Raw genomic sequence first — 24,884 nt, 5'->3', positions numbered from 1 at the left:
TATCAGAATTGAAAACTTTGTTGGGTTTTGCCTATTCAATTTTCATCCTATTGGAAATTTTATTTCTGCTAAATTCTTCCTCAATTGAGCATTATACTAGTCCTTTGAAATTCTTGTATTATTCATCCTGAAGTTGTTATATATCTGAAATTTATTATGTAATGCTTTGTTTGCATTACCTTGTTTGATAAAGGCACATGCATATCTTCGTTGTTCCGCATGTGCTTCTGATATATGCCAATGTTATTGTTCATACTATCCTTTTGTACTCTGGTGTCTTGTGGGATATTGTGAACCTTTGTCAGAAATGGTAAAGGGAGTTATGCTTAGAGCCCACGATTGCTCTGCCGGCCCCATTGACTTCACTCAGACGTGGGTGGATGGAGCTCCCAGACGTGGGAGACTTATGCTTGGTGGTCATTCAGAAATGGATGAATCACATTATGTATGTGGTCCCACAGCGCCATCTATGTTTATTGATATGATATCCAAAGCTTTGTTTATGAGTTCATATTATGCTTTGGATAAAAATGGAATGCATGCTACATCAAAAATGACATACAAGCTTGTGTTTATTATTCGGTTCACTTGTTATACTTTGAAATGTTTTGTTTGTCATTATTATGCCCCCAAACACTCTTATGCCTTTGATATGCACCTAAATGCTTCATGTGTCATTTGATACATGCCTAAATGCTTCTTTTGCCAATGAAATGCTCCAATTTCCTTTCTCCTATTGTTATGTCCAATGCCTGTTTTTGAATGAGGTAAACTTTTATGATTTTATATCAAATGAGATGACTTCAAATGAACACTTGTATTACTACTTTTGTATCTTGATACTAAGCCTGCTTGAACTTCTCCTATCGCCATGGATACATTAGTCACTTGCTGAGCTCTTTATGCTCACCCCATTGCTATATAAATTTTTCAGGATAGCTTGTCACGCACTGAAAAGCTAGAATTGGGTTGAAGCGGTGAAAGGCTAGAAGATTTTTGAGCTAATCTTTGTTGGATGATAGGTTTTTTTTGTTGTATAGTATACTTTACTGCTGATGTAATGTTAAGGATATGTGGATACTTATGTGTTGTAAAAGTTTAAAGGACCGCTCATGTTTATGGAATGATACATTTAAGTTGTATAAGGATAAGAACTCATGGTAAATAATTATCTTTTTGTGATTGTATATACTTCTACGGTTATGGATTTGTGTTGTAGTTGATGTTTAGTTGAGTTGCCTTTGGATTTTGTGAATCTCTAAGTGAAGTGAATTATGATTTATGTAACGTACATGTTTATGAATTGTGGATATTGATTTTTGAATGATTCTTAGTATCCTCAAATTGTTAGATTGGATCCTGGATTGAATTGATGATGAATTATAATATTATTGATTTTAGACAGGGTCACACCTCCTGAATGTGATAATTCGGGGGGCGTGACACAAGTCGCCAAGCTTGATCGGCCGAGGGCGCACTCTTTGGTTGTAAAGTCTTGCGATGACATTTTTATAAGAGAGGGTGCGAAGATGCGCGTCGGCTCTCCGTTCTTCGATGAGATCCAAGCCGGCACGAAGCCCGCTTTCCGATGTGGTGTCGTCGAAGTTTTCGACCCGAGGGGTCGGGAAGACCACCTCGGGCAGAAGAATTGCCTCGATGCCAAACGACAAGCTAAAAGGTAATTCCCTTGTGGCGGTCTTTGGTGTTGTTTGGGAGGTCCATAGTATACTTGGGAGCTCATCAACCCAAGTACCCTGAGCTCCCATGACCCTCTTCTTTAGATCTTCTAGTATCACCTGGTTAGTTACCTCGGCCAGGCCATTGGTCTACGGGTGGGCCATTGAGCTAAACCTTAGTTGTATTCCATAGTCCGAGCAAAATCTTTTGAATTTTTCATTGTTGAATTGGGTGTCGTTGTCGATGATGATGACTTTAGGGATGCCGAAACGAGTGATGATGCTTCTCTACACGAATCCTTTTACTTGCTTCTCGGTGATGGACGCCAACGGCTCGGCCTCCAACCACTTGGTAAAGTAATCCACCCTGACGATGAGGAATTTTCTCTATCTCGAAGTCGATAGGAAGGGGCCGAGGAGGTCTATCCCCCATTGCGTGAAGGGCCAAGCGCTATATAGGGGGGTCAGGGGAACCGTAGGCTAATGATGTGCCCGAGCATGCTTTTGACACTACAAGCATCAATATATGTAGGTCATAGCGTCCCGATGCATGGTCGGCCAGTAGTATCCTTGTCGAAGGACTTTGAAGGCTAGGGTCCGATTGCTAATGTGCTCCCCGCAGTTTCCTTCGTGAACCTCAGCTAACACCGACTGAGCTTCCGCGGGGTTCAAATAGTGCAGGAATGGTTAGGTGAATGACCTCCGATAAAGCTGCTTGTTCATCTCGCAATACCACGCCTACATACGCTGGAGTCATCGGGAGGCCATCCTGTCAGCTGGCAGTGTCCCATCTTTTTTGTAGCGGAGGATTTCTTCGACCCAGGTTGGGGTCACATCTACGGTGGCCACCTCTTCGGTCGAAATAGTTTGGTAAGGAAGTCGTTCAACCTCCAGTGGTGGTTCGGTGTCTCGACCTGAGGCGAGCCTCACCAAGGCGTCGGCGTGTGCATTCTGCGCCCGCGGCACCCTCATTATGGCGAAGCCCTAGAAGCGGCTAATGAGTTTCTTTGCCTTAGATAGGTATTTCATCATGGTGGCATCCCGAGCCATATAGTCTCCATTGATATGGCCGACCACTAGTTGAGAGTCGGTGAAAACTTGGATGCCTTTGACTTGCAGCTCGAGGGCCAACTTAAGGCCGGATAGGAGCGCTTCGTATTTGGCTTCATTGTTGGTGGCCTTGAACCCAAAGCGAAGTGCGTGCCTGAATGTCTGACCGTCAAGGCTTTCAAGGACGAGGCCAGCCCCTGCTCCCCCTTTTGCATTCGCCGAGCCGTCGACGTGCAAGCTCCACCATTGCTTAGTATGCTCGCTGTTGCTGGGGGGAGTCAATTCTGAGATGAAGTCGGCTATGGCTTAAGTCTTGATGGCCGTCCTTGGGACATATTGTATGTCGAACTCCCCGAGTTCGACCGACCACTTGAGCATTTCTCCGGACACATCAAATTTGGACAAGATCTACTATAGTGGCTGGTTGGTTATCACTTTGATAGGGTGACCTTGGAAGTAGGGTCATAACTTTCTTGCCGTTTATACGAGTGCTAAGGCCAGTCTTTCCACCAGTTGATATCTCACCTCTGGCCCATCGAGGACGTGGCTCAAGTAGTAGATCAACTATTGTATTCTAGAATCATCTCGAATTAGGACAAAACTGACAGCATGCTCGGAAGCCGCAAGGTGGAGGCCGAGCGGTTCTCCCGGAGAGATCGTAGCAAGTCGGGGTTGGTGTGTCAGGTGCTCCTTTAGTCGGACAAAGGCCTCCTGACATTCTTGGGTCCATTCAAAGTTCTTTAGGCTTTTCAGGATTCGAAAGAAGGGAAGGCACTTATCCCTTGACCGAGACAGGAAACGAGCTAGGGAGGCGAGCCTTCCAGCCAAACGTTGGACCTCCTTTACCAACCGGGGGGGCTCCATGTTGATGATAGCTCGGACTTTTTCTAGGTTGGTGTCTATTCCCCTTTGGTGGATTATGAATCTGAGGAACTTTCCCGAGCTGACCTTGAAGACACACTTGGCGGGATTAAGGCGCATGCCGCATTTTCACAATGTCCTAAATGTCTTTGTGAGATCCATTAGGTGAGTCAGGGCAGATTTGCGTTTGATGGTCATGTCATTGACGTATACTTCTATGTTCCTTATGATCTGGTGAGCGAACTCTTGTTCATCATCCTTTGGTAGGTTGCCCGTGCGTTCTTCAACCCGAATGGCATGACTTTGTAGAAGTAAACTCCTCAGTTTGTGATGAATGCCATGTGTTCCAGGTGTCCACCATAATCCTCTTAACCCGAGCATTGGTGATCCTAGCCGAGATGACTAGTGCGTCATTGTGCTCCGGGTATTCGGTCTCTCCTATTGGGAAGGTGATCTCCTGGTGTCTCCTATAGGATATTGGTGGAGCTCCCAATGTCCACCACGATCCTCTTAACCCGAGCATTGGAGATCCTGGCCGAGATGACTAGTGCGTCATCGTGCTTCGGGTATTCGGTCTCTCCTATTGGGAAGGTGATCTCGGGCACCTGGGGTTGCCTCGAGCCCTTCTCTACGGCTGTTCGGGCATAAGCCTTTCGTCCCACCATGCTATCTCCCCCTACTGTCAGACCGCTGCTGATCATGTCAATCTGCTTCTTGACCGGCCCAGAGGGATGGGGAGACATTTCACGCAGCCTCCTAATGTAGTGCCCCAAATGCCCCCGCCGTATGAGTTCTTCAATTTGATTCTTGAGGTCACGACATTCCTCGGTGTCATGCCCATAATCATAATGAAATTGGCAGTATTTCGAATGGTCCCTAAGTTCGCTCGGTGCCTTCAACGGGTTCAGGGCCTTTAGGAGTCCTCTCTCCCTGATCTGCAAGAATATCTCAATCTTGGAGGAATTTAAAGGCGGGAGCGGGGGCCTCGGGAGTGTTGCGTCGGGTCAATCGATCCTCCTTCTTGGCGGCACTAGGGGCAGCCCCCGGGTTAGTTCTGGTCGTGGCCTCTTATTCTCCTCCCACTTTCCCTCCACCAATGCTTCGGCGGCCATGTATTGGTTGGCTCATTGAAGCATTTTGGGGATAATCATAGGAGACCGCTCGACCAGCGATTAGAAGAACCTGGAAGGTCAGAGTCCCCATCAGAAAGGCCTGCATTATCAAGGAAGGGTGACCGTCAGGCAGCCCTCGGACTTTAGTAGCAAAATGTGTCACAAAATGAGAAAGTGGTTCGTCATCCTTTTGGCTAAGACCGATGAGTAGAGCCATGGACAGCCTTGGTCGCACACTGGCCATGAAGTTGAGCTTGAACTCCTTGGCAAGTTGGCTAAAAGAGGTGATCGAGGCCAGTCTGAGATGGCTATACCACATCCGAGCTAGGCCTCGGAGTGAGGTGGGGAATGCCCTACACATGAGGGTGTCAGAAATACCATATAGGGCCATCTAGGTCCGAAAGGTGATGACATGTTCTATTGGGTCAGAGCCACCATCATAGGCTTTGAGAATAGGGAGACGGAAGCTTGGAGGGATTGGCTTGTCCTGAACCTCGAGTGTGAAAGGCGATGCTCCTGAAGAGGCCTCGTTGAGCTCCTCCTTGGATTTATGAAACTCATGTTGAACCTCATCAAGGCGTCGATTTACCGAGCGCAGTTGTGCCCGGAGGGAGTCCGCCGAGTCGGACAACAGGGTGTCGAGCTCGGGGCTGCCGGTGCAGGGGTGTCGAAGGCTTCGCGCGTCATGCATGGGCATCAGCCTCGGGCTTAGTCGTCGTTCGAGCAACATGGCAACAATCATCATCATGAGCTGCCGAGGAGCCAGAGGCGGTGCTAGAGAGGGTGGGAGCTGTGTGGGAGCCAGGGGTGGCAACCCTCATTATGGCGTCAGTAGGAGCGTCGGGAGTTGTCTGGGAGGCGAGACGATCGGAACGATGGTTTGCATCATCCCCGCCAGGACTTGAACTTGGTGCGTCAGGCTGAGGAACGCCTCAACGGAGACGGAAGGTTGAGCAGCAACCATTCTCGGGGGCGATAACCCCGGGTTAGTGAACAACCTCTAGTGAGCAGCAACCATTCCCGGAGATGGGTGTTGCTCCCTGAGCCTAGGTATTGAGTGGGTAAGGAGGCGGTCGTTACCCGAGTGTTCGGTCGGGTTGCCTGGTTGAGGTTGATCCTGCATCATCGGGCCCTCCTTCTAGCGCCAACTTGATGGGGATCCTTTACACCATGGCAAAGTGAGCTGGCATGGCTTGGTTCAGTCCCGGGTGCGCAGGATCATTCACGTCGGCATTCAGTCGGCATGGATGGTGGTCTGACAAGGTCGGGCTTGCACTCTGGCTTCAAAGTCGGAGACTCCCTCGGGTCAACCGTCTGCTTCTTGGCCTCCGGTCCCTACACATAGGTCAGGGTCGGGAAGGGGCTCCCGACTTTGACCCCTCCAAGCTCTGGTTAGAATTGAGTGGCAAAAAACCATCACCTCTATTGGCCCTGCGAGAAGCTTTTTATCTCTCTCCCCCTGGAGACCGCCCGTACCTATCATATTTATGGTTGCCGACTCGACTTTTGCAGGATGGTACTGTACTCGGGCAATGTCGTCCCGACTTTTGCGGGGCAGCACTGTGCTCGAGCGACACTGTCCCAGCTTTTGCGGGATGGTACCGTGCTCGAGCAGTGCTGTCCCAACTTTTGCGGGACAGCACTATGCTCGAGCGGTGCCGTCCCAACTTTTGCGAGGCAGCACTGTGCTCGAGCAGCGCTGTCCCAACGTTTACAGAGTGACACTGTACTCGAGCGAACGTGGCTGTGAATAGTGGTCGGAGGGAATGTGCCCTATCAATGGTATACATCAACATCATGGATTCGAGTTTCGTTCTACTCCTCGTTTGATGTCTAAACTTCATCTCCATGAAACAGAAGGTTCTCAAAAACTGGAGAAGCTGAGAATTAGTAAATAAACCCCCATCCTAACAAGAGCTAATGAAAACAAATTAAAGATGAGGCACCAACTCGTAGGAGTCTTGTGCTTACACTGCCGGCATTCTCACGGCTCTATCTTCTACCCATGATAAAAGGAAAGCAATGGACAGGAAAGAAAGCAGACGGCCATTTCCAATAAAACCGGAAGCCATTGACATTATTCGACAAATGCTGTCTAAATGACAAAGGAAAGTTCACCATCCGGAACCAAGTATTCATACATTGCTTATCTAAGAAAAACTACTAATGTGTGACCTATCGCAAAGATGCCTTTGGTTCTTACTCCATTAGGTTTTCTGATTCAAGAGGTTGCCACGCTTGCTTTTGTTGTTTTGCACAAACAGAAACATCTCACTGGGGTGGTCTGTGTGCTTCCCCATGCGCCATTGGCTCCTTGTTCTTGTCAAGCTGATGAAGACGAAAAGAGGTAACCTCCGAGGGGACACCACGAGAGGGATTGGAGCATCATCATAACTGTTGCATAATTATCTTCTTGTATATTTGTAATGGAGAGGTTTTTATCATCTCGATGTAATATAAGTAATTCGTTAAAGAGGGGTTCAAATCGATCTAGAATGATTATGATCTAAGAATTGATTTATATATAATTATCTTTGATAATTATCATGTTCTAGGCAATTTTACTCATGTTCTACTATCTAAATGATTATGATCTAAGAAGTTATTATCATAGGGATAATTCCTATACCTAGTTTAATCATATGTGAGATAACGAGATAGTAATGATTAGGTTATGTAAATATGGTGATAGTTCATCAAACAAAAGTGTGTGAATTTAGAAATATTTTATAAGTATTTTTAGTTTTACCTCTTATTTAATACTATTTTACTTTTTTTGATTGAAAGTATTCACTTATAATTGTATTATAGTATTTTATTTTTATTATTTCTTTACTCATCCATTTCTAATATTTGTGATATCAGAGTCAAGTTCAATTTGCACTAGGCATTATGACTTCAATTCTATGTCTTAACTCTTTATTCTCATATTTTTGGATAAATGCTATGGATTTTAAAATATCAAGATGAAAATTCTATTGAAGTCTCAAAGGCATTGAATAAATTGGCCGAGGGAGAATAGAAAGGATTCAAATGTATTGTTCTTCGTTCAACAAGTTATACATAAGATAATTTTCTCAAGAATTAAAATAACTATAACCTCAAGATAAACTTGATTGATATTTCAAAATTAATTTCAAGGCTTATCGAAGATGATTATGGTAAAACTTCAAACCCTTTATCGTGAGTTTAAAATTTTATTCATGAAAAATAATAAATCGATATAAGATTTTTTTCTTGAGTGACTGAAATTATTAATCAAATGAAAACTTATAATGAATATATTCATAACCATATTAATTTTATAAAAGTTTTAAGAAGTTTATAGATAGTTATCTTAGTTAGGTATCATGTTGTAGATAGTTCTACTCATGTTTTAAATAATTTTACTCAAGTGATCATGGTCTAAGAAACTATTATCATAAAGATAGTTCCTGCACCTAACTTAATCATAGGTGACATGAGATGACGAAGTAGTTATCATTAAGTTTTATAAATAAGATCATAGTTCATAAAGCAAAGATAGATCTGTGCGTGCTTGAAAATATTTTATAAGTGTTCTTGGTTTTTATCTCTTATTTAATATTATTTTGATTTTCTTAGTTAAAAATATTCTCTTTCGATTATATCTTGTTTTTATTATTTTATCGTTCGTCTATCCTAATACTATCGCATAATTATCTTCTTGTATATTTCTAGAGGCTTTTATCATCTCGATGTCATATAAGTAATTCATTAAAGAAGGGTCCAAATCGGTCTCTCATCCCACAGTACACCAAGCTTGCATCCGTCAGTAAATGTGTGTGCGAAGTAGATGATCAAGGAATAGAACGGGAAGGAACCGGTCGAAACACGAAGACACGCAGGTGACTAATACTCGGTCAGGATAAGAAATAATAATTCAGTCATAACTTGTTATAATGCAAAACATAAACAACATACGATCCCCAAAATACCCCCTTTTTTTTCCTGCACTGTTTTCTTTTTTCCTTCTTGTGTTCAGATTCCAGCGGATGCAGTCCCCACGGCAGCAAATTATTGGTCGATCGAGTGTCGTCGTTTTCATTGGCATCCGATCATGTTCTCGTCCTTTTTATTCTTCCATATGTTGCTGAAAAGTTTTTGATCAATGTGGCCGAGCAACTCAGCCGACTCCATGGCAATTGATCACATCCTGTGAACCATCAATTGCAGAGTCGCCTTCATACTTGCATCATGAGAAACTTGACAGTATGACAAGCTGGCTTTGATAAATGAGGGTCTTTAGATGAGGTAGACAATGTATATATGTTTGCAATCTCATTATACGTCAATATCATTTTAACAAGTCTACTGCATCCATTCTATCCTGATTTATGTCGATCCATATTACTGATAGTGTGTGTGTATATATATATATATATATATATATATATATGTATAATGATGTTCATTGTGGATATTTAGGAGGACACGTAACAATTGGATCAAAGCATTTTACATTCGACAGATTTGAGCGTCGGCGAGAAGATTCCTGTCAAAACGTACCATAAATCCAATCAGAAATGTACTGCAACTGATTAGATCTCGCAATCTAACACCACGATCCTGCAGCTCAATCCCCTTGAAACCTCTATAAACCTTCCGCTCTCTCTTCTTCTGAAACCTCTGACCCAAGCGTTCATGGAGGAGTTCCAGGAGCCTGACATCTTGTGGCCGGAGAACATATGCGACAAGGAAGCCAATTCGGTGTCTCGGAGTGCGAGGGAGGGACGCGGAACTCAGAGGAAGCTATCCGATCCCATAAAGATCCCTTCGCGATCTGCATACGCCATCAGTGACAGCTGCAACGTTGAAGACGATAACAGGAGCAGTGATGGCAACGTGATTCCGCCGCATGTTATTGTAGCTCGTCGGATGACTGAGAAGATGGCGTTCTCAGTGTGCATTGGTAATGGCAGGACACTCAAAGGAAGGGATCTAAGTCGAGTCAGGAACTCCATCTTGCAGACGACAGGAATCCTAGAGACATGAAGACAAATGCAAAGAATAAGAACGCATTTAGAACTGCGACTGCTATATGGAGCTAAGTATCATTGCGGGATTCCCAGGCTATCTATGACCGATCCATAGGTCATGTAAGATAAGATTTCTGATGTGAAGTTTCCTAGTGATTCATTAGTCCACTTGAGTTTACCAAATCGATCGGTCTCCAGTGATGTTATTTCTGATAGCAATTTGTTGGGGAGCTGTGTGTTGTTTTGGTCATGAAATAAGATTTGTTCCAACTCATCTCGAGCGGTGCAGAGACTCTGCTTCTGTGACTTTGCTGGGGGAGATTTATTCTCCTAATTCTGATGCTTTTATCTTGTTTCAATGAATCAACTTCGAAAAGATACCGAAGCAATTCATACTTGAAAATAATATATTCATCGAGCAGTACTTTGAACACCCACAGAAGGAACTCCAAAGCGACCTGCTTTCTCTTAAGCAACTTAACTTGATTGGTGCATCGGATTGGCCAAGAAATGATAGAACATGACCGATCTTGTGATTCTCAAGAGCTATTATGGAATACCGTGTTTATCACAACACGATCCAGTAAGAAAAAAACTTCGATCGAAATATTAATCCGGTAGTTTCATAGTATATTTATACAATTCTATGAACCATCACAGTGTTAGGGAGAAAGCGATAGAAGTTGTCGTGATCACGAGTCGAGCTGTTCCTCCACGGTGCACGACCATAATCATCGCTAATCGTGCTCCCATCCGCACGGATCATGAGGCAACGTGAACGGCGATCTCGACGACGCAAACCACTCGCTTCCCGCTCGGCCCACCGGCTGCAACCGGTTGACGCAGCAGCGAGCGTTGCAATGGAAGCGGGAAACGTGACACCGAATGACGTAACAATGGCCGACAGGTAAAGAATTCACCACCGGGACCCGGACATCTCCGTGTCACGAGGTGGTAGCCAATCGGGTAGTCCCCAAATTAGTAGTAAAAGCATTATTGCCTCGCAAGACCAATTAACGCCTCTCCAAATAATTGGGTCGATTAAGTAAGCTTCTTTCTTGATAGACGTAACCACTTCGAGCCTGCGATGCTCGACGACGAACACAGATGGCCTCGATCGGCGATTCCGCAGCGGAAATCCTAATCCGCGACTTCTATCCCCGGGGTCTCCAGCTTTGAAGAGGCAAGATCTCCGCCCCCTTGATCATTCCCGATCCTTATCCTCTTTTCGTTCCTTGATATCTTTCGATTCGCAGTAGCCAGGTTGGGAATCCGCAAGCAATTTGATCTTTCTTGACTTCTGCAACAGCCGCGTTCTTGCGGTTCAAGAATCGGAGTGGGTCACTATTACTTTGATGGATTTGGGTTTCGGAGGTCCTGATTCTTCCTTTCGGTGGTCGGCATTGGTTCCTTACAGGTTGGATGAGAGGGTTCTGCAAATGGAAACGAAGATAAGCGGGCGGGCGGCCAGCGAGGTGGGAGGCACAGTGTCGCATTGCTGGCTCAATCACCGCGGGTCTCGCCCCGCAAACCTTCGAAAACGTCACTTCTCTGATCAAGAATAGATCTGCAGGGAGGCGGAAGGTGGGCATGGTGCTCTTGCCCGTAGCCTCAGTTGCAGTGCGATCATCCTTTTCCGTCGTCGGTGAAGGTTTGGCCTCTCTTCCTTACTCCGGTGATTAATCGACTGGTCATATTCTCACGTCTCTGACTTGGGATTGCATCGTCATTTCTTGATATGCAGCATTCTTCTCGACATTTATAAGCTTCAATGGGATAACCAGCTCAACCATTCTGGTCTTTGTACGTGTCCACCAGTTGTATATAGGGCCTATTATATATAATAAGATGTGCTTCCCTATGTATATTTTATATGGAATTATAATGACCAAAGTTAGTGATGGGAGATTCATGTGTCAATTAGGTTGGTAGGAAGATTTTGGTAGATTACAACCCCTTGCAATGCCTTGTGAAGTTTTTTCTTTCTCACTAGCAGCCTTTAAGAACGACAAGAATAGATTTATTTACACACACTTTACTCACCCAAAAGACTTGTGATTGCAAGACAGAAGACAACCACCGTTATTAAAAGAAAGGGTAAATAATAAAAAAAAAAACAAAATTAGCAATCCTCTAATTACAAGACTAAAAATAAATACTATTATCAAAAGAGAGAAGCACAAAAAAACCATTCCATCAAACCTCTAATTAAATAGAAGAAAAAAAGAAAAAAAAAGCACAGATGCGCTTCTTCCGTTGTCAACCTGTCATCGACTTCCAGCCCTGTTTTCTTTTGCCTGTCTTCCCAACTTCATTCTCCATCTCTCTCTCCCTTCCCTCGTCTCTTCCAACCCACCCACCATCCTCGAGTTGCCTCCTCCCTCCTCTCCTCTGTTCCAGTTTCTCTCACCCTTCAACATTTATAAAACACAGGCAACAACAACCCCACAGAGAGAGAAAGAGAGAGAGAGAGAGAGAGAGAGAGAGAGAGAGAGAGAGAGAACAAATCATCGTCACAGCTTTGTTTTCCCGTGAAAGAAAAATATAAACAAAGACAGATAGGAAGAAGAAAGGCTTCTTTTTTTCTTCATTTAAAAGAGGCCTCGTCGCGGCGGTAATGGCTCGCCTCTTCAGATAGATAGGAGTCCTCGGCGACTTCAAGAAGGAGTCCGACGGCAACTCCTCCCTCCGCTTCTCCTCCGGCGACGCCATGACCGTCGCCACGGATCTCCCCTCCCCCTTCGGCCAGCTGGGCGTCTTTCTCTCCGACGCGGAGCTGCGCCAGACCGCCTACGAGATCTTCGTCGCCGCTTGCCGCGCCAATGGCGGCAAGCCCCTCACTTACACTCCCCAATCCGATCGAACTGTCGACCGCTCCCTGCCGCCGTCGCTAACCTCCACGGCCGCCAGCAAGATGAAGAAGGCCTTCGGGATCAGGTCGCCGACGAAGAAGGGCAGCCTCGGCCAGGAGAGCATCCCGGTGAAGTCCTCCAAGAAGCCAGTGTCTGTGGGAGAGCTGATGAGGGTGCAGATGGGCATATCGGAGCAACTCGACGCACGGATTCGAAGGGGGTTGCTGCGGATTGCTGCCGGAAATGTGAGTCCATTTTTCAGGATTTCTAATTTAGTTCTGATATCTGATCCTGAATTTGTGGAAGAAAATTGCCGGTGCTTCATAGACTAACCCCACCCTTGGCAATCTATATTTGGTCTAGTAATTTTTTGACGATAGCTAATTGTGTTATAGTTGAAGGATTGGAAGATCATGTTGCAGTTATATGGTTGGTAATTGAATTTAGGCAGGTATTTTTAAAATATTTTCGGAAATCAAGTTTCTTTTTGTCTTTTAAATATATCACACTCTTCTGTTCTATCAGGTTTCTGCTAACCAACAAGTCCAAACCACCAGTGAGAACTCTGATATTGATTATTAGGTTTTGCTTGTACGTACCTGTAAAAGAAAATTCAAGAAGTGGTTGTCATTCGATCCATTATGTCCGTTTTCAAGAGTTTGATTCATGGGATTTATGAGTCCTGTAGATTTGGCAAACTTTAGTATGATCTGAATTATTACTTGTGGCATATCCTATTTTTAGATTTACATTTACTTACAAGGAAATTTTGCTTCCAGTTTAGGTTTGCTTCTGAAAGTACAAATACCATTGGTGATTTTACACTGTTTTTGTGACAAAAATTCTCCATTTTCAGCCCATCCTAATAAATTGTGATATTCCATTGGTTCTAATTCTTTAACGTAAAAAGGAATTTGGACCTCAAGTTCTTAAGTGGTTTTACTGTGACAAGGAGTTGGATGTCTTGATTAGTGACATTAAAGTAATTTCAATTCTTTTTATTGTTTCACAAAAAGAAAAAAAGATGTGTTAAATTGCTTTTCTTCGTTGTCCACGTTCAATATAATGTTTTGACATATTCTTCCTTCATCTGGTTAACAGCTTGGAAAGCGCATGGAGTCAATGGTTTTACCATTAGAGTTTCTGCAGCAGTTCAAGGCTTCAGATTTTCCTGATCAACAGGAATATAAAGACTGGCAGGCTAGGAATTTGAAGGTTCTTGAGGCTGGACTACTCCTCCATCCTCTTCTTCCGTTAGACAAGTCAGATGCTGCATCACAAAAGCTTCATCAAATTATGCATGGGGCTTCAGACGGGCCTATTGAGACAGGAAAAAACTCTGAATCAATGCAGATTCTACGCAGTGCTGTGACATCACTTGCTTACAGATTGTTGGATGGAATTGGCTCAGACGCATGCCACTGGGCAGATGGATTTCCACTAAATCTCCATCTGTACCAAATGCTGCTGGAAGCTTGTTTTAACAACAGCAGCGAGGAAGGATCAACAGTTGATGAATTCGATGAGGTTTTAGAGTTGATAAAGAAGACATGGGCCATCCTTGGAATAAATCAGATGTTTCATAATCTCTGCTTTACTTGGACCTTGTTTCTCAGATTTGTTACAACTGGAGAAGTTGAAGTTGGTCTGCTAATTGCAGCCGATGCTCAATTAACTGAAGTTGCAAGTGATGCAAAAGCAACACAAGACCCGACTTACTCGAAAATTTTAAGTTCAACATTAAGCTATATTATGGATTGGACAGAGAAAAAACTTTTTGCTTACCATGATATGTTTAATTCTAGCAACATTGAGTTGATGGAAACTGTTGTCTCATTTGGAGTAACAGCTGCAAAGATACTAGTCGAAGATTTTTCTACTGAATATCACCGTAAGAGGAGAGAAGAAACTGATGTAGCTCGTAGCAGAATTGATGCCTATATTCGATCATCGCTTCGTGCTGCCTTCGCTCAGGTAGGTTCTTTGAACTGTCAGATTAAGCTCATTTGGGAGCCTGCTTGCTCCTTTCCAGATTTGAGTAGATTTGTTAGTCATTTTGTTTGAGATTGGATCAGATTTGTTATAAGACTGCCAAATTTCTTTCTAGGGTCAACTTTTACATTTTGCTGATTACTCATGTTAGCTGTCAAATTTAATGTAATTTTGAAACCAGTGGTTTTGTATTGATGCAGAAAATGAAACAAACAGCCTCAAGCAAGCTATCATCAGAAGACCAGAGTACTCCATTGCTTTCCATCCTTGCAGAGGAGATTGAGGAGTTGGCAAACAAAGAAAAAGAGTTGTTCAGTCCGATATTGAAGAAATGGCATCCCCTTGCTGCGGGTGTTGCTGTTATGACTCTTCATTCTTGTTATGGAACTGAACTAAAGCAATTTTTATCTGGTGTCAAAGAGCTAGCACCAGATGTACTCCAAGTTCTTAGAGCTGCAGACAAGTTAGAGAAAGATCTCCTCGACATTGTTGTTGAAGATTCTGTTGATAGTGATGATGGGGGCAAGTCACTAATCAGAGAAATGCCACCTTACGAAGCTGAATCTGCTATTGCCGATCTTGTAAGAGCATGGATAAAGTCTAGACTAGATCAGCTAAAGGAATGGCTCGACCGGACCTTGCAGCAAGAGGTTTGATTCTTTCATATTGTGACTTTTGTTGTGGTTTTATACATATGTTAATGGCATTGTCCCATACATCATAGGGTTGCTGATTGAACTCTGAACTGGTATCTTTTCTGCTTTCCCTTTGCTTGATTTAATTATGAAAATTCTTGATTTGAAGCCATCTATGCTAGTTGCTTCCATTTTTTATTGTAAAATGTCAGCAAACCCTAACCAAGATATGTGGTTCTTGCCATTTATGATGTGCTGATTTTTCAGAAATGATAAAATTGTCAAACTAACATAGTAGATCTGATTGAAAAATCATAATTATCCTTTTTCTGCTTACACACTATTGCTGGATCATATGTTCTTTAGTTACCATTAGATGTTACTTAAAGACTTGCTATGGCTCACCTTTGTCATGTTTCTATCTATGACCGCCACTTTTTAACATGTTGCTACTGTTCCTACAGGCATGTTTTACGTCACTCAATCTTTCAAATCAAAAATCTGGCCAAAAAGACCAGATGACCGGAGATCTTTTCATCCTTCTTAAAACTCTTTTTTTTTCCAAAAAGAAAAAAAATTTTGAGCATTAGATTTATGCATTTCACATGGTGGATGTTGGCATATCATTGAAGTTTCAAATGCACTGGAATTCTGTTAGATGTGTCTGGCTTTTCATATCCAATTTCCAGTAATCTTACTTGTTTATCTTCTCATTAGGTTTGGAACCCGAGGGCAAACAAAGAAAATCGTTCTCCTTCTTCAGTTGAGATACTGCGGATGGTTGATGAAACTTTAGATGAGTACTTTGATCTGCCTATACCCATGCATGCTGTCTTGCTTCCAGACTTGTTGAAAGGACTTGATAGGAGTCTACAACATTATGCATCTGAGGCCCAGTCAGGATGTGGTAGGTTTCCTCATCTTTTTATGCTGGATTGACAACTCTCCAACTAATCAATCATCATTTTCAGGTGCTCGAAATGATTTCATGCCTGCATTGCCTGAATTGACCAGATGTACAGTTAGTTCCAAGTTACGGAAGAAAAAGGACAAGCCACAGAACTCGACAAAAAGAAGATCACAAGTTGGATTGACAATTGGAGATTGTTCTTTGGGTTTGTCACAGTTTTGTGTACGCATTAATTCACTGTATCATATCCACAAAATGTTGGAGAACCTGGAAAAGAAAATAAAGTCCTGTCTGAGGAATCTTGAATCAGCTCAAGAAGATGTATCAAATGGCACACAGTCCAGTTTTGAACTTTCTCTAGCTGCTTGCCAAGAAGGAATTCCGCAGCTTTGTGAGACAACAGCCTACAGGATGATCTTTCATGACCTGGATCATGTTCTATGGAATTCTTTATACGTTGGTGAGGCCGCTTCTTCAAGAATAGATCCTTTTCTGAAAGAACTCGACCTTATTCTGGAGGTAGTATTGAACACAGTGCACATGAGAGTTCGGCATCAGCTGATAACCGAACTGATGAAAGCTTCTTTTGATGGGTTGTTGCTAGTGCTGCTTGCTGGTGGCCCATCGCGTGGTTTCTCTTGCCAAGATTCTCAGATTATTGAGGAGGATTTCAAATCTCTAAGAGAGTTATACTTGGCTGACAGAGATGGGTTGCCTGAAGAATTGTTTGACAAGGCTGCAGCAGAAGTGAACAAGGTGCTACCCCTTTTTCGCACTGACACTGAGACCCTCATTGAGAAGTTCAAACATATGATTGCAGAGACTTACGATCCTGCAGCCAAATCCAAATACCCAATACCTCCAAATCCAGGGAACTGGGGCCCGACGGAGCCCAGCACGATTCTACATGTTCTGTGCCATAGGAATGATGTGGCTGCAACAAAGTTCCTGAAGAGAACCTACAACTTCCCCAAAAAGCTGTAACCTCTCGATACCCTCCCTACTTGTTGCATGTTAATCCATTACCGGTTTTTGGAAGCACCAGACTGCTACTGTAGGACTTCACAACACAAGTCTGCTGATTGAATTGGTTGTATGATCAACGGTCTGCTGCTTGGGATGGTGACCATTTTGTCCATAATTCTGCAGGTTGTTTGGTCACCAGCTTCAGAAGCAACCTTTGGTTCAATGGCAGCTTTCATTAAAATACACTTTTTTTTCTCATATTTTCTTCATAAAGTGTTTTTTGCCACAGAAAAAATTAGAGAAAAATGATGCAATGTCTCAACTAACAGAATGACAATTTTCAGCTTCCAAGTCAGTAACTGTCTTATACAAGAAAATCCTTTAAAGATGATATGTGTGCTTCAGTCGTGCAATGCATTGCGTCTGTGACAAAAAACTGATTCGAGTGGTTTCTATATTCTAGTGGATCGTGTTGAAACTTACTGATCAGGCTGCATAGATGTTGATAGTATTGTGGACAAACAGATTGGATTGATGTAAATTAGGCACGGGACTTTGGTGTTCATCCAGCAAAAGCCAATTTAGGATGATTGAGGAGTCTTTAACAAAAGATTTAAGAAAAGGCCAATGGGAAAAAAATAATTTCCAGATGGGCTTCATTAAAAAATTCTCATCTTAGTTGTAACAGATGACGCTTCATTGATCGATCACTAGAATCTCCTATAGAGAGAAATTGAGGAGTCGTTTTGGTATTATCAATCTTCTTATAGGTTCTGCAGGTAAGAAATAATTATGGTAGCCATCTTTGTTTAGAACCTTCACCTGCCTGCCAGCAAATTCTTAAGGTAGTCCGCCTTTGTAGCTCCTGAAAACAACTGATACGATACCAAGCAATGATGGATAAGCATTGCAATGTTAGGCAAACAACGAACAGTAAGTTTTGGGAGAGGGGCTAATTATGGATTATCCTTTTCGAGTTATACGTATTTCGATATGAAGATTTTAAAATTTTATATTGAAATCTCTATAATTATAAAAATAAAATATTTAACCTCATTTACTCTAACGTTTTTTGTTTTACTAATGAAATATATAACATGTGACAGTGCATAAATAATACGAAAATGATAGGTAAAAAAATAATTTCGATAATGGTAACTATTGTGATGGTGTCGTAAATGATTGTTATGATGGTAGTTGATGAGAACAATGTGATGATCGATCTTACCGATGTCGATCTGAACATCAACGAAGAGGAAGAGAAGACAGAACAATGATATATCTACGTTAGAGGAAGAGGAGGTAGGTGAGGTATTTGTATTGACGCTGCATTGCTCTACCTCACTTGTCTCCTCTTCGTCCTCTAATGCAAATGTAGATGCCTTAATGTTTTGTTTTCTCTTCTTCCTCATCGTCGATGTTTGGATCGATATTAACAAGACCAACCACCATGTTGTTCTCATTGACCATCACTACAATAGTTACCCACAGTATCATTGTCTATCACCATCATTAAAATTATATTTTTACCTATTATTTTTAGGTCATTTATACACATGTTGTCACATGTTATATCTTCAATGATAAAACTAACGATGTTAGAATAAATAAAAATAAAAATTTTATTTTTTTATAAAATTTATAAAAATTTTAATATAAAATTTTGAAGTTTAAAAATCAAGACGATAAAGAGATATGTAGCATATAGTTGGCTCGCAATGCATCGGTAAGTGTCGTGGTAAGAGTCCACAGGTCGCAATGGACCGAGGCTGGCAAATCATCGCTACACCTGGCAATGGTCTTCGGTGATTGCAAATATCAGCTGTAAACATAGAAGCGAATGAATGAATTAAGCGTCGCATTCAAAGACAACGCAAAATTTTATATTACATCATTTTCTCACTTCACCGCGCATTGGTATTCTCACCTTCGCCGCCGACGACAGCTACTTCCCGGTCGCGTGTTCTCTCATCCATAAGTCGTCTACCTGACGCGTGGCAGAACAACCGGTAGTGGCGGATGCCCGGCCAAGGCTGCGACAGACAACGAACGAGGCTACAGGAACGGTTCCCACATCCCTGGCATTAAAATGAATACAAAGCACGCGATCAGCGTCATGGTCTTGCCTTGAGATGCGTGATCTTTTAAACTCAAATGGTGGATAAGCTTGTACTGAAGAATCTTGTCAATGGGCCTCGGAGACTGGAAATAATGATGATCTTTCAGAATGTACACATTCGTCAAATTGAAGTTGCTGAAATTTTGCCTGAGAACTGCAGAGCCACGATGCATGATAGGCACAAACATTGATGTTAAAGATGAGATCAGTTGAGATAGCTTTTCCTTGCAACCAAGAGTTCTCTCATAAGATGCCACAGCATCGATGCACTGTTTCATGCAGTAATCAACCGGTGACGTACCTTCTGATGCATGGAAATGTGAGATCCTTCTTCTGAATGATCGTCGAGTATCACTGCACACAACACGACAAAAAAAAATATTATTAACTTCGGTATTATGATTCAAGAATTAGGAAAAACGATCAAATGGTACAGTTGAACATGCAAATCCATTGCAGGACAGTGCTGCTCATTTTCTGGATTGTGACAAGGGAGCTATACGTTAGTGATACATTATAACACTCATGATACAAACAGATAGGGTTTACATTTTACATCAAGACGCATTACCAGTACTTCAAATCCTGTCCATGATCAAATTGCTTTTGTTACCCTCAGCCATTCCTAGGCAGTCAGTCCTATGAAACAAATTCCGGTGAAATGACATCAGACTACTACATCAGATACATGGAAAGAACATCTACAACAGAACTTCAAAGAGGAAAAGAAAGGCTTAAGAGCCAAAGTAATCAATGTAGATAGATGTTCATCCAAGTCCAATTTATATCCCAAACATCAGGTCCATGACTTTTGATACAACTGATTTTGCTGGAGTTGCAATAGATCCTGTTGCTCGGTTGAAGCTACCAGTAGTGACATTTGAGCTGGTCTTTGGTTGATAGGAGCGAGCAAGGATTCCTGATGAATTAGAAGTTGCTGAGCTATTTAAAGCAGCTGATTTTGAGGGTAATGAAACCATGAAGCCTCCATGATTGCTTCTGTTTATTTTTTCCTTAAGAAGCTGACGATGCACTGGATCTACAGGTTTCACCCCAACAATCAACAGACTGTTTAGCCGCATACCATTTTTCTTGAGAGCCTTCTGAGCATCATACGGGTTCTGCATGATAAGAGGATAAGAAATTTATTTGTGATAAGAGATGCAACAAGTGACAGGGAAACATCACCCATTCTATAGCAGTTACATCCAAAACTGGTGACAAACATGAGACAAAATATTCTACTATAGGACAACAGAACGACAAGGGATTGCCACTAATGCACTGATAATATAATGATTGAAAACACCAGTGCAACTATTTCAGGAACCCATTTAACATGCAAATTTGTTGACAACTTTGTCAATCTGACATACTCTGAAGATGAACGAAGATCACTAATAATCCTTGTCTTAGGTTCATTGCAACAAAAAGAAAATTCTACAATTGTTATTCAACTAACAATAAAATTGAAGACCAAATACGTCTTACTCTACCCAATGAAGCCGACTTTCAGTCACAAGAACATTAGAATGGTCAACTATGGAGCAGTTTGCAAAGAAAATAATTTTAAATAGTCAATTGTTCTTAGTGGAAAATTAGAGTCAAACAAAATTCTTATCTTTACAAGTTGAAAGATAAAGAATAAACAGAAATTAGTTACCTGGTACAAAATGTGTATCCAGTTAGCATCACTTGGTCCAGGTACATGTTTTACTATGACACCACATTTTTCAAACTCACGTAGCACCAAGTTGGTGTGATCAGGGGAAAATCTGAAAAAGCCATGATTAATATAATTCATGCATTAGATGTAAGAATTAATATCCAAAAACTATAGAAGTATTTCTCAATTAGATACCCTAAAATAAATCTTGAACAGAATTTGAGAATCATTGTCTAGACATGTATTCTGAATGAACCTACATGATGATATTCCCAATGTTTAATGTATCTATAATACTGAAGTGTTGAAGTATCTTAAAAAAAAAATCCACTTATCCAACTCAAGAAGAAACCACCAATATGGACATCCAAACAACATAAGAAAAAGCTAGATGAAACATAAGCTGATCATGTTAACTAAATGTTCTAGAGGGATTAAGGTTTACAGGTTCTGATTCAAAACCAGTAAAGAAAAAAATACTGGTGAAAACAAAGAAAGAGTTAATATTGTTTGAAATGTCTTGTGGGCAACGTACTGTCTACACATTTGTATGAGGCAGATCATAATGTTCTCCAATTCCATAATCAACTAAGAGGCCTTTTAATGAGGTAGCAAACAAAGCATATTTAATGAAAGATATAGTAAGTCAATTACAGGACAAACATGTAAAAGAATGATATTGAATACCATTGTAAAATTTGCACAAACCAATTAACGTAAGAAAATCTACCCTCCATATAAAACAAACAGTGAAAGCTAGTAGCATAAATACACATGGATGAATTTCAAGTGAAGTGCAGCCTTAATAGCAAAATACTAGATATACTGTAAATAACTAACCTTGAAATATAGACCTGTGAACTTTTCAACATTGGTCTAGATGTATAAGCAAATCAACAGAATGATAATCAATAAGAAAGGCTACAAAGTGCATCAAAAGCACCTAAAGTGAAAATATCAGGATAATCTTCAATATTGACAAAAAATAATACATACAACTTAAATTTAAAACTTAGGGGAACTTCAAAAAATAATACACAGAAAGCTCTACACTACTTCTTTTCCCCCAGGAAAAAGCCCTATGCATGCAATATTGAACAATGCACAAGGCTGCCACCACCATTTAACACCATCAAAATGCTAAAGACACTTTGGACATATAGATCTAGTTCCAAGATCCCTAGACACATCAATATATAAAAACTATCAATCTATGCATTTTTTTTCACTATCAATCTAAACATTTTTTTCAGTAGGTAATTACTGATCAATAAATTCTGCAAATGGAATAATGCATGAGGTTCCCACCAATGTGGGGTTGGGAAGAGTCAGTATCAATAAAGGCTGCCACCACCATTTAACATCATCAAAATGCTAAAGACACTCTGGACATATAGATCTAGTTCCAAGATCCCTAGACATGCCAATATATCAAAACTATCGATCTATGCATTTTTTTCACTATCAATCTAAACATTTTTTCAGTAGGAAATTACTGATCAATAAATTCTGCAAATGGAATAGTGCATGAGGTTCCCACCAATGTGGGGTTGGGAAGAGTCAGTATACATAAAGGCTGCCACCACTATTTAACATCATCTAAATCCTAAAGACACTCTGGACATATAGATCTAGTTCAAGATCCCTACACAAGCCAATATATCAAAACTATCAATCTAAGCATTTTTTTTTTTCAGTAGGTAATTACTTATGAATAAATTCTGCAAATGGAATAGTGCATGAGGTTCCGACCAATGTGGAATGGGAAGAGTCAGTGTACATAATCTTATCCAACCTTAAAATTGTGCAACTGCACAGTATGCAGCAGGTATACAGTAAAAATACATACTCCAAAAGACTACACAACTCCCAACTGACACCAACCTTCGCCACCAATTGAATCGAGAATCAAATGGTGGCACTCTAAATGATATTATTCTACTCCAGAATTTAAAATTAACAACACAAATCATCACCCACAACTTGCTAAAAGAAAGAAACACCCTTCACCATGAATAATCACAACCAACTTGCAGAACAACAAGAAGCTACCACTCCAAACACCAAGTATTAAGTGTCAATGCTGCAATCTCAATAAACAACAAAAACTCATATCTCAGAGAAAGATTTCGAATCTCTATCTGGTAGTAGTTTCAGTAATCTAATAGATTGGTATGATATCAGTATACTATATAGTATACCAATCCAAAACCATCCTATATCAATAAAAAGATATTAAAAAATTGAATACCAACCGTTAATACAATACCAGTCCTTATCGAACTGATAAATATCAATCAGTACAATGCACGTTAACCAGTAGTTGAAATCACACTTCAAACATCATAAATAGACTCACCACTTGAGACCATCATCAAAGTTATCGACAAACTTCAACCTGACAGCTTGTTTATCGGTAATCTCATTATTAAACAACCTACTACTTTCTTTAAATCCAAACATTACACACCGCAGCAGCATATTGTCTTTCTCAACTCGAAAGCATCAGAATTCCCTGAACAATTCCTCAGACCAGGACAATTCCTGTTGAAAATCCTTATGCTCCCTGCTAATGCTGCACTGGCTCAGTATCACTTCCCCATACGCTACTGAAAATTTAAAGAACAAATGACCAATATTTCCTGGTTCTGATGACATGAGATGGAGCAGCAACGTTGCAAAATTTTGCCTCACCAACCTAACTTGATCTAGTAATCTGCCATGTACTAATAACTGATATGCATGCTTAGCTTCCTGTTTTTATCCCAGACCACATTTAACCAGTAAACTTTTTACCCTTATCAGTGCTTCGAGTTAGATCTAATCAATCTGAGGTTATTAGATTCATACATACAATTAGTTTAATAGAAAGTGCAGAAGACTTAACAGCAAACCATAACAAAGGAGAAGGAAGAATCGAGTGCATACCCAAAAACAGTAACCCACTCGTCTGCATCAAGCCCTCCATTCTGCACGCCATATCCTTGTGGCTCTGGCCTCGCGATCTCTCTCGATAGCGGGGGTGGGAGTACCATCAACGCACCGGACTCGACAACCCCATCCACCGGAGAACCCTGGCCCATCTCTCGCTCTCCTCCGTCGGCCTTCGGCGAGGCCATCCAGATGGAACCCTCAGGGCTCTGCCCTCGGCCGTTAGCGACGCCAGAACCAATCACCTCAGCCCTGGTTCTCAAGACGAAGGAAGACGACGAGAGGGACGGAGAAGGGGAGGGATATCCCTTCTGATTCGGCCGGGGGGGAGGCGTCCGGCTCCGGGTGCTGGTCGGGGACACCGGCGAGGGCGGCGGCAGCTCGCCGAGGCCGACCTCCGGCGAGAGATCAGCGCGGTCATCGAGGGTGAAGACGGGAGGCGGAGGGGGATCCGCGGATGATCCGGCGAGGTTCTCCTTCCAGAGGGCGGAGACGGCGGCGGCTTGGCCGGGGGTGGCGAAGCGACCGACGGGGCGGTGGTGAGGGGAGATCGGCGAGGCGAGATCGCGGAAGAAGGGAGACAGCCGCGTTGGCTTGGAACTTCGCGGCATCGGGGAGCTCATGGTCTTCGATCAATCGCTATCCTCTCCTCTTCCTCTTCCACTTCTGCTCTCCAACCCTAAACCCTAAATAATTGGACGAAAATAATGGTGGGGAAATTTCAAACAACTGAGCCCCTTTGGAAATACCGCGGTTTTGGGGAAATTGTTACGTGTCAAAAGAACATAAATATCAATTCCTTCCCCGTACATGGGAGTTCGGAACGCGGGCCAAGGTGTTTGGTAGTGGGCCAGCTTGGGCCTGACGCTCTCAAGTGCGATCCGGCCCGCTTAAGCAAGGAGAGCGAAATAGTGTGTACAGGGGCTGAGACGGACAGCCATGTGACGTCATGTCCTTGTCTCTCAAATGGTATGGTCATGCATACCCATTAAAGGCCGCCTCCCTGCATTGCTTTTTCCATGTCGTGCTCTTTAAGTTGATACAGATCTAAAAAGGTCAGAGAAGACGAGGAGACTTGGGTCACCAGAAGCTGAGAATTCGCGACTTCACCCTGAGA

At 42.1% G+C, this 24,884-nt stretch overlaps 3 protein-coding genes across 3 annotated transcripts; 2 read left to right on the top strand and 1 right to left on the bottom strand.

Annotated features, from left to right (window-relative positions):
* Positions 1-9,361: 9,361 nt before the first annotated feature.
* LOC103981740 (protein S40-3-like) lies at positions 9,362-9,712 on the top strand. Its single transcript, XM_009398476.2, has one exon. It carries the CDS (start codon positions 9,362-9,364, stop codon positions 9,710-9,712), a length of 351 nt encoding a protein of 116 aa, XP_009396751.2.
* Positions 9,713-11,024: 1,312 nt separating this feature from the next.
* Positions 11,025-17,442, top strand: LOC103981520 (protein unc-13 homolog). Its single transcript, XM_018824387.2, has 6 exons — positions 11,025-11,347; positions 11,441-12,793; positions 13,650-14,522; positions 14,741-15,190; positions 15,893-16,082; positions 16,147-17,442. Exons 2-6 carry the CDS (start codon positions 12,407-12,409, stop codon positions 17,067-17,069), a joined length of 2,823 nt encoding a protein of 940 aa, XP_018679932.2. The 5' UTR covers positions 11,025-11,347; positions 11,441-12,406; the 3' UTR covers positions 17,070-17,442.
* A 2,210-nt stretch (positions 17,443-19,652) lies between these two features.
* On the bottom strand, positions 19,653-24,510 carry LOC135610046 (nuclear pore complex protein NUP35-like). Its single transcript, XM_065103999.1, has 3 exons — positions 23,765-24,510; positions 20,834-20,945; positions 19,653-20,291 (listed from the first exon to the last, which is right to left on the bottom strand). Exons 1-3 carry the CDS (start codon positions 24,388-24,390, stop codon positions 19,953-19,955), a joined length of 1,077 nt encoding a protein of 358 aa, XP_064960071.1. The 5' UTR covers positions 24,391-24,510; the 3' UTR covers positions 19,653-19,952.
* Positions 24,511-24,884: the final 374 nt, after the last annotated feature.

Source organism: Musa acuminata, chromosome BXJ2-4 (genome assembly GCF_036884655.1).
Source record: "Musa acuminata AAA Group cultivar baxijiao chromosome BXJ2-4, Cavendish_Baxijiao_AAA, whole genome shotgun sequence".
NCBI lineage: Eukaryota > Viridiplantae > Streptophyta > Magnoliopsida > Zingiberales > Musaceae > Musa > Musa acuminata.
This window is presented reverse-complemented; position numbering and strand designations above follow the sequence as displayed.

Bases quoted from the DNA above. Each gene is read 5' to 3' on its own strand.
- LOC103981740 (XM_009398476.2), top strand. From the start codon at position 9,362: ATGGAGGAGTTCCAGGAGCCTGACATCTTGTGGCCGGAGAACATATGC.
- LOC103981520 (XM_018824387.2), top strand. From the start codon at position 12,407: ATGACCGTCGCCACGGATCTCCCCTCCCCCTTCGGCCAGCTGGGCGTC. The intron at 12,794-13,649 runs GTGAGTCCATTT...TCTGGTTAACAG, and splicing joins TGCGGATTGCTGCCGGAAAT to CTTGGAAAGCGCATGGAGTC. The intron at 16,083-16,146 runs GTAGGTTTCCTC...CATCATTTTCAG, and splicing joins TGAGGCCCAGTCAGGATGTG to GTGCTCGAAATGATTTCATG.
- LOC135610046 (XM_065103999.1), bottom strand. From the start codon at position 24,390: ATGAGCTCCCCGATGCCGCGAAGTTCCAAGCCAACGCGGCTGTCTCCC. The intron at 20,946-23,764 runs GTATGCACTCGA...TGGCTTTTTCAG, and splicing joins GAGTGGGTTACTGTTTTTGG to ATTTTCCCCTGATCACACCA. The intron at 20,292-20,833 runs GTAACTAATTTC...CTTATCATGCAG, and splicing joins GGATACACATTTTGTACCAG to AACCCGTATGATGCTCAGAA.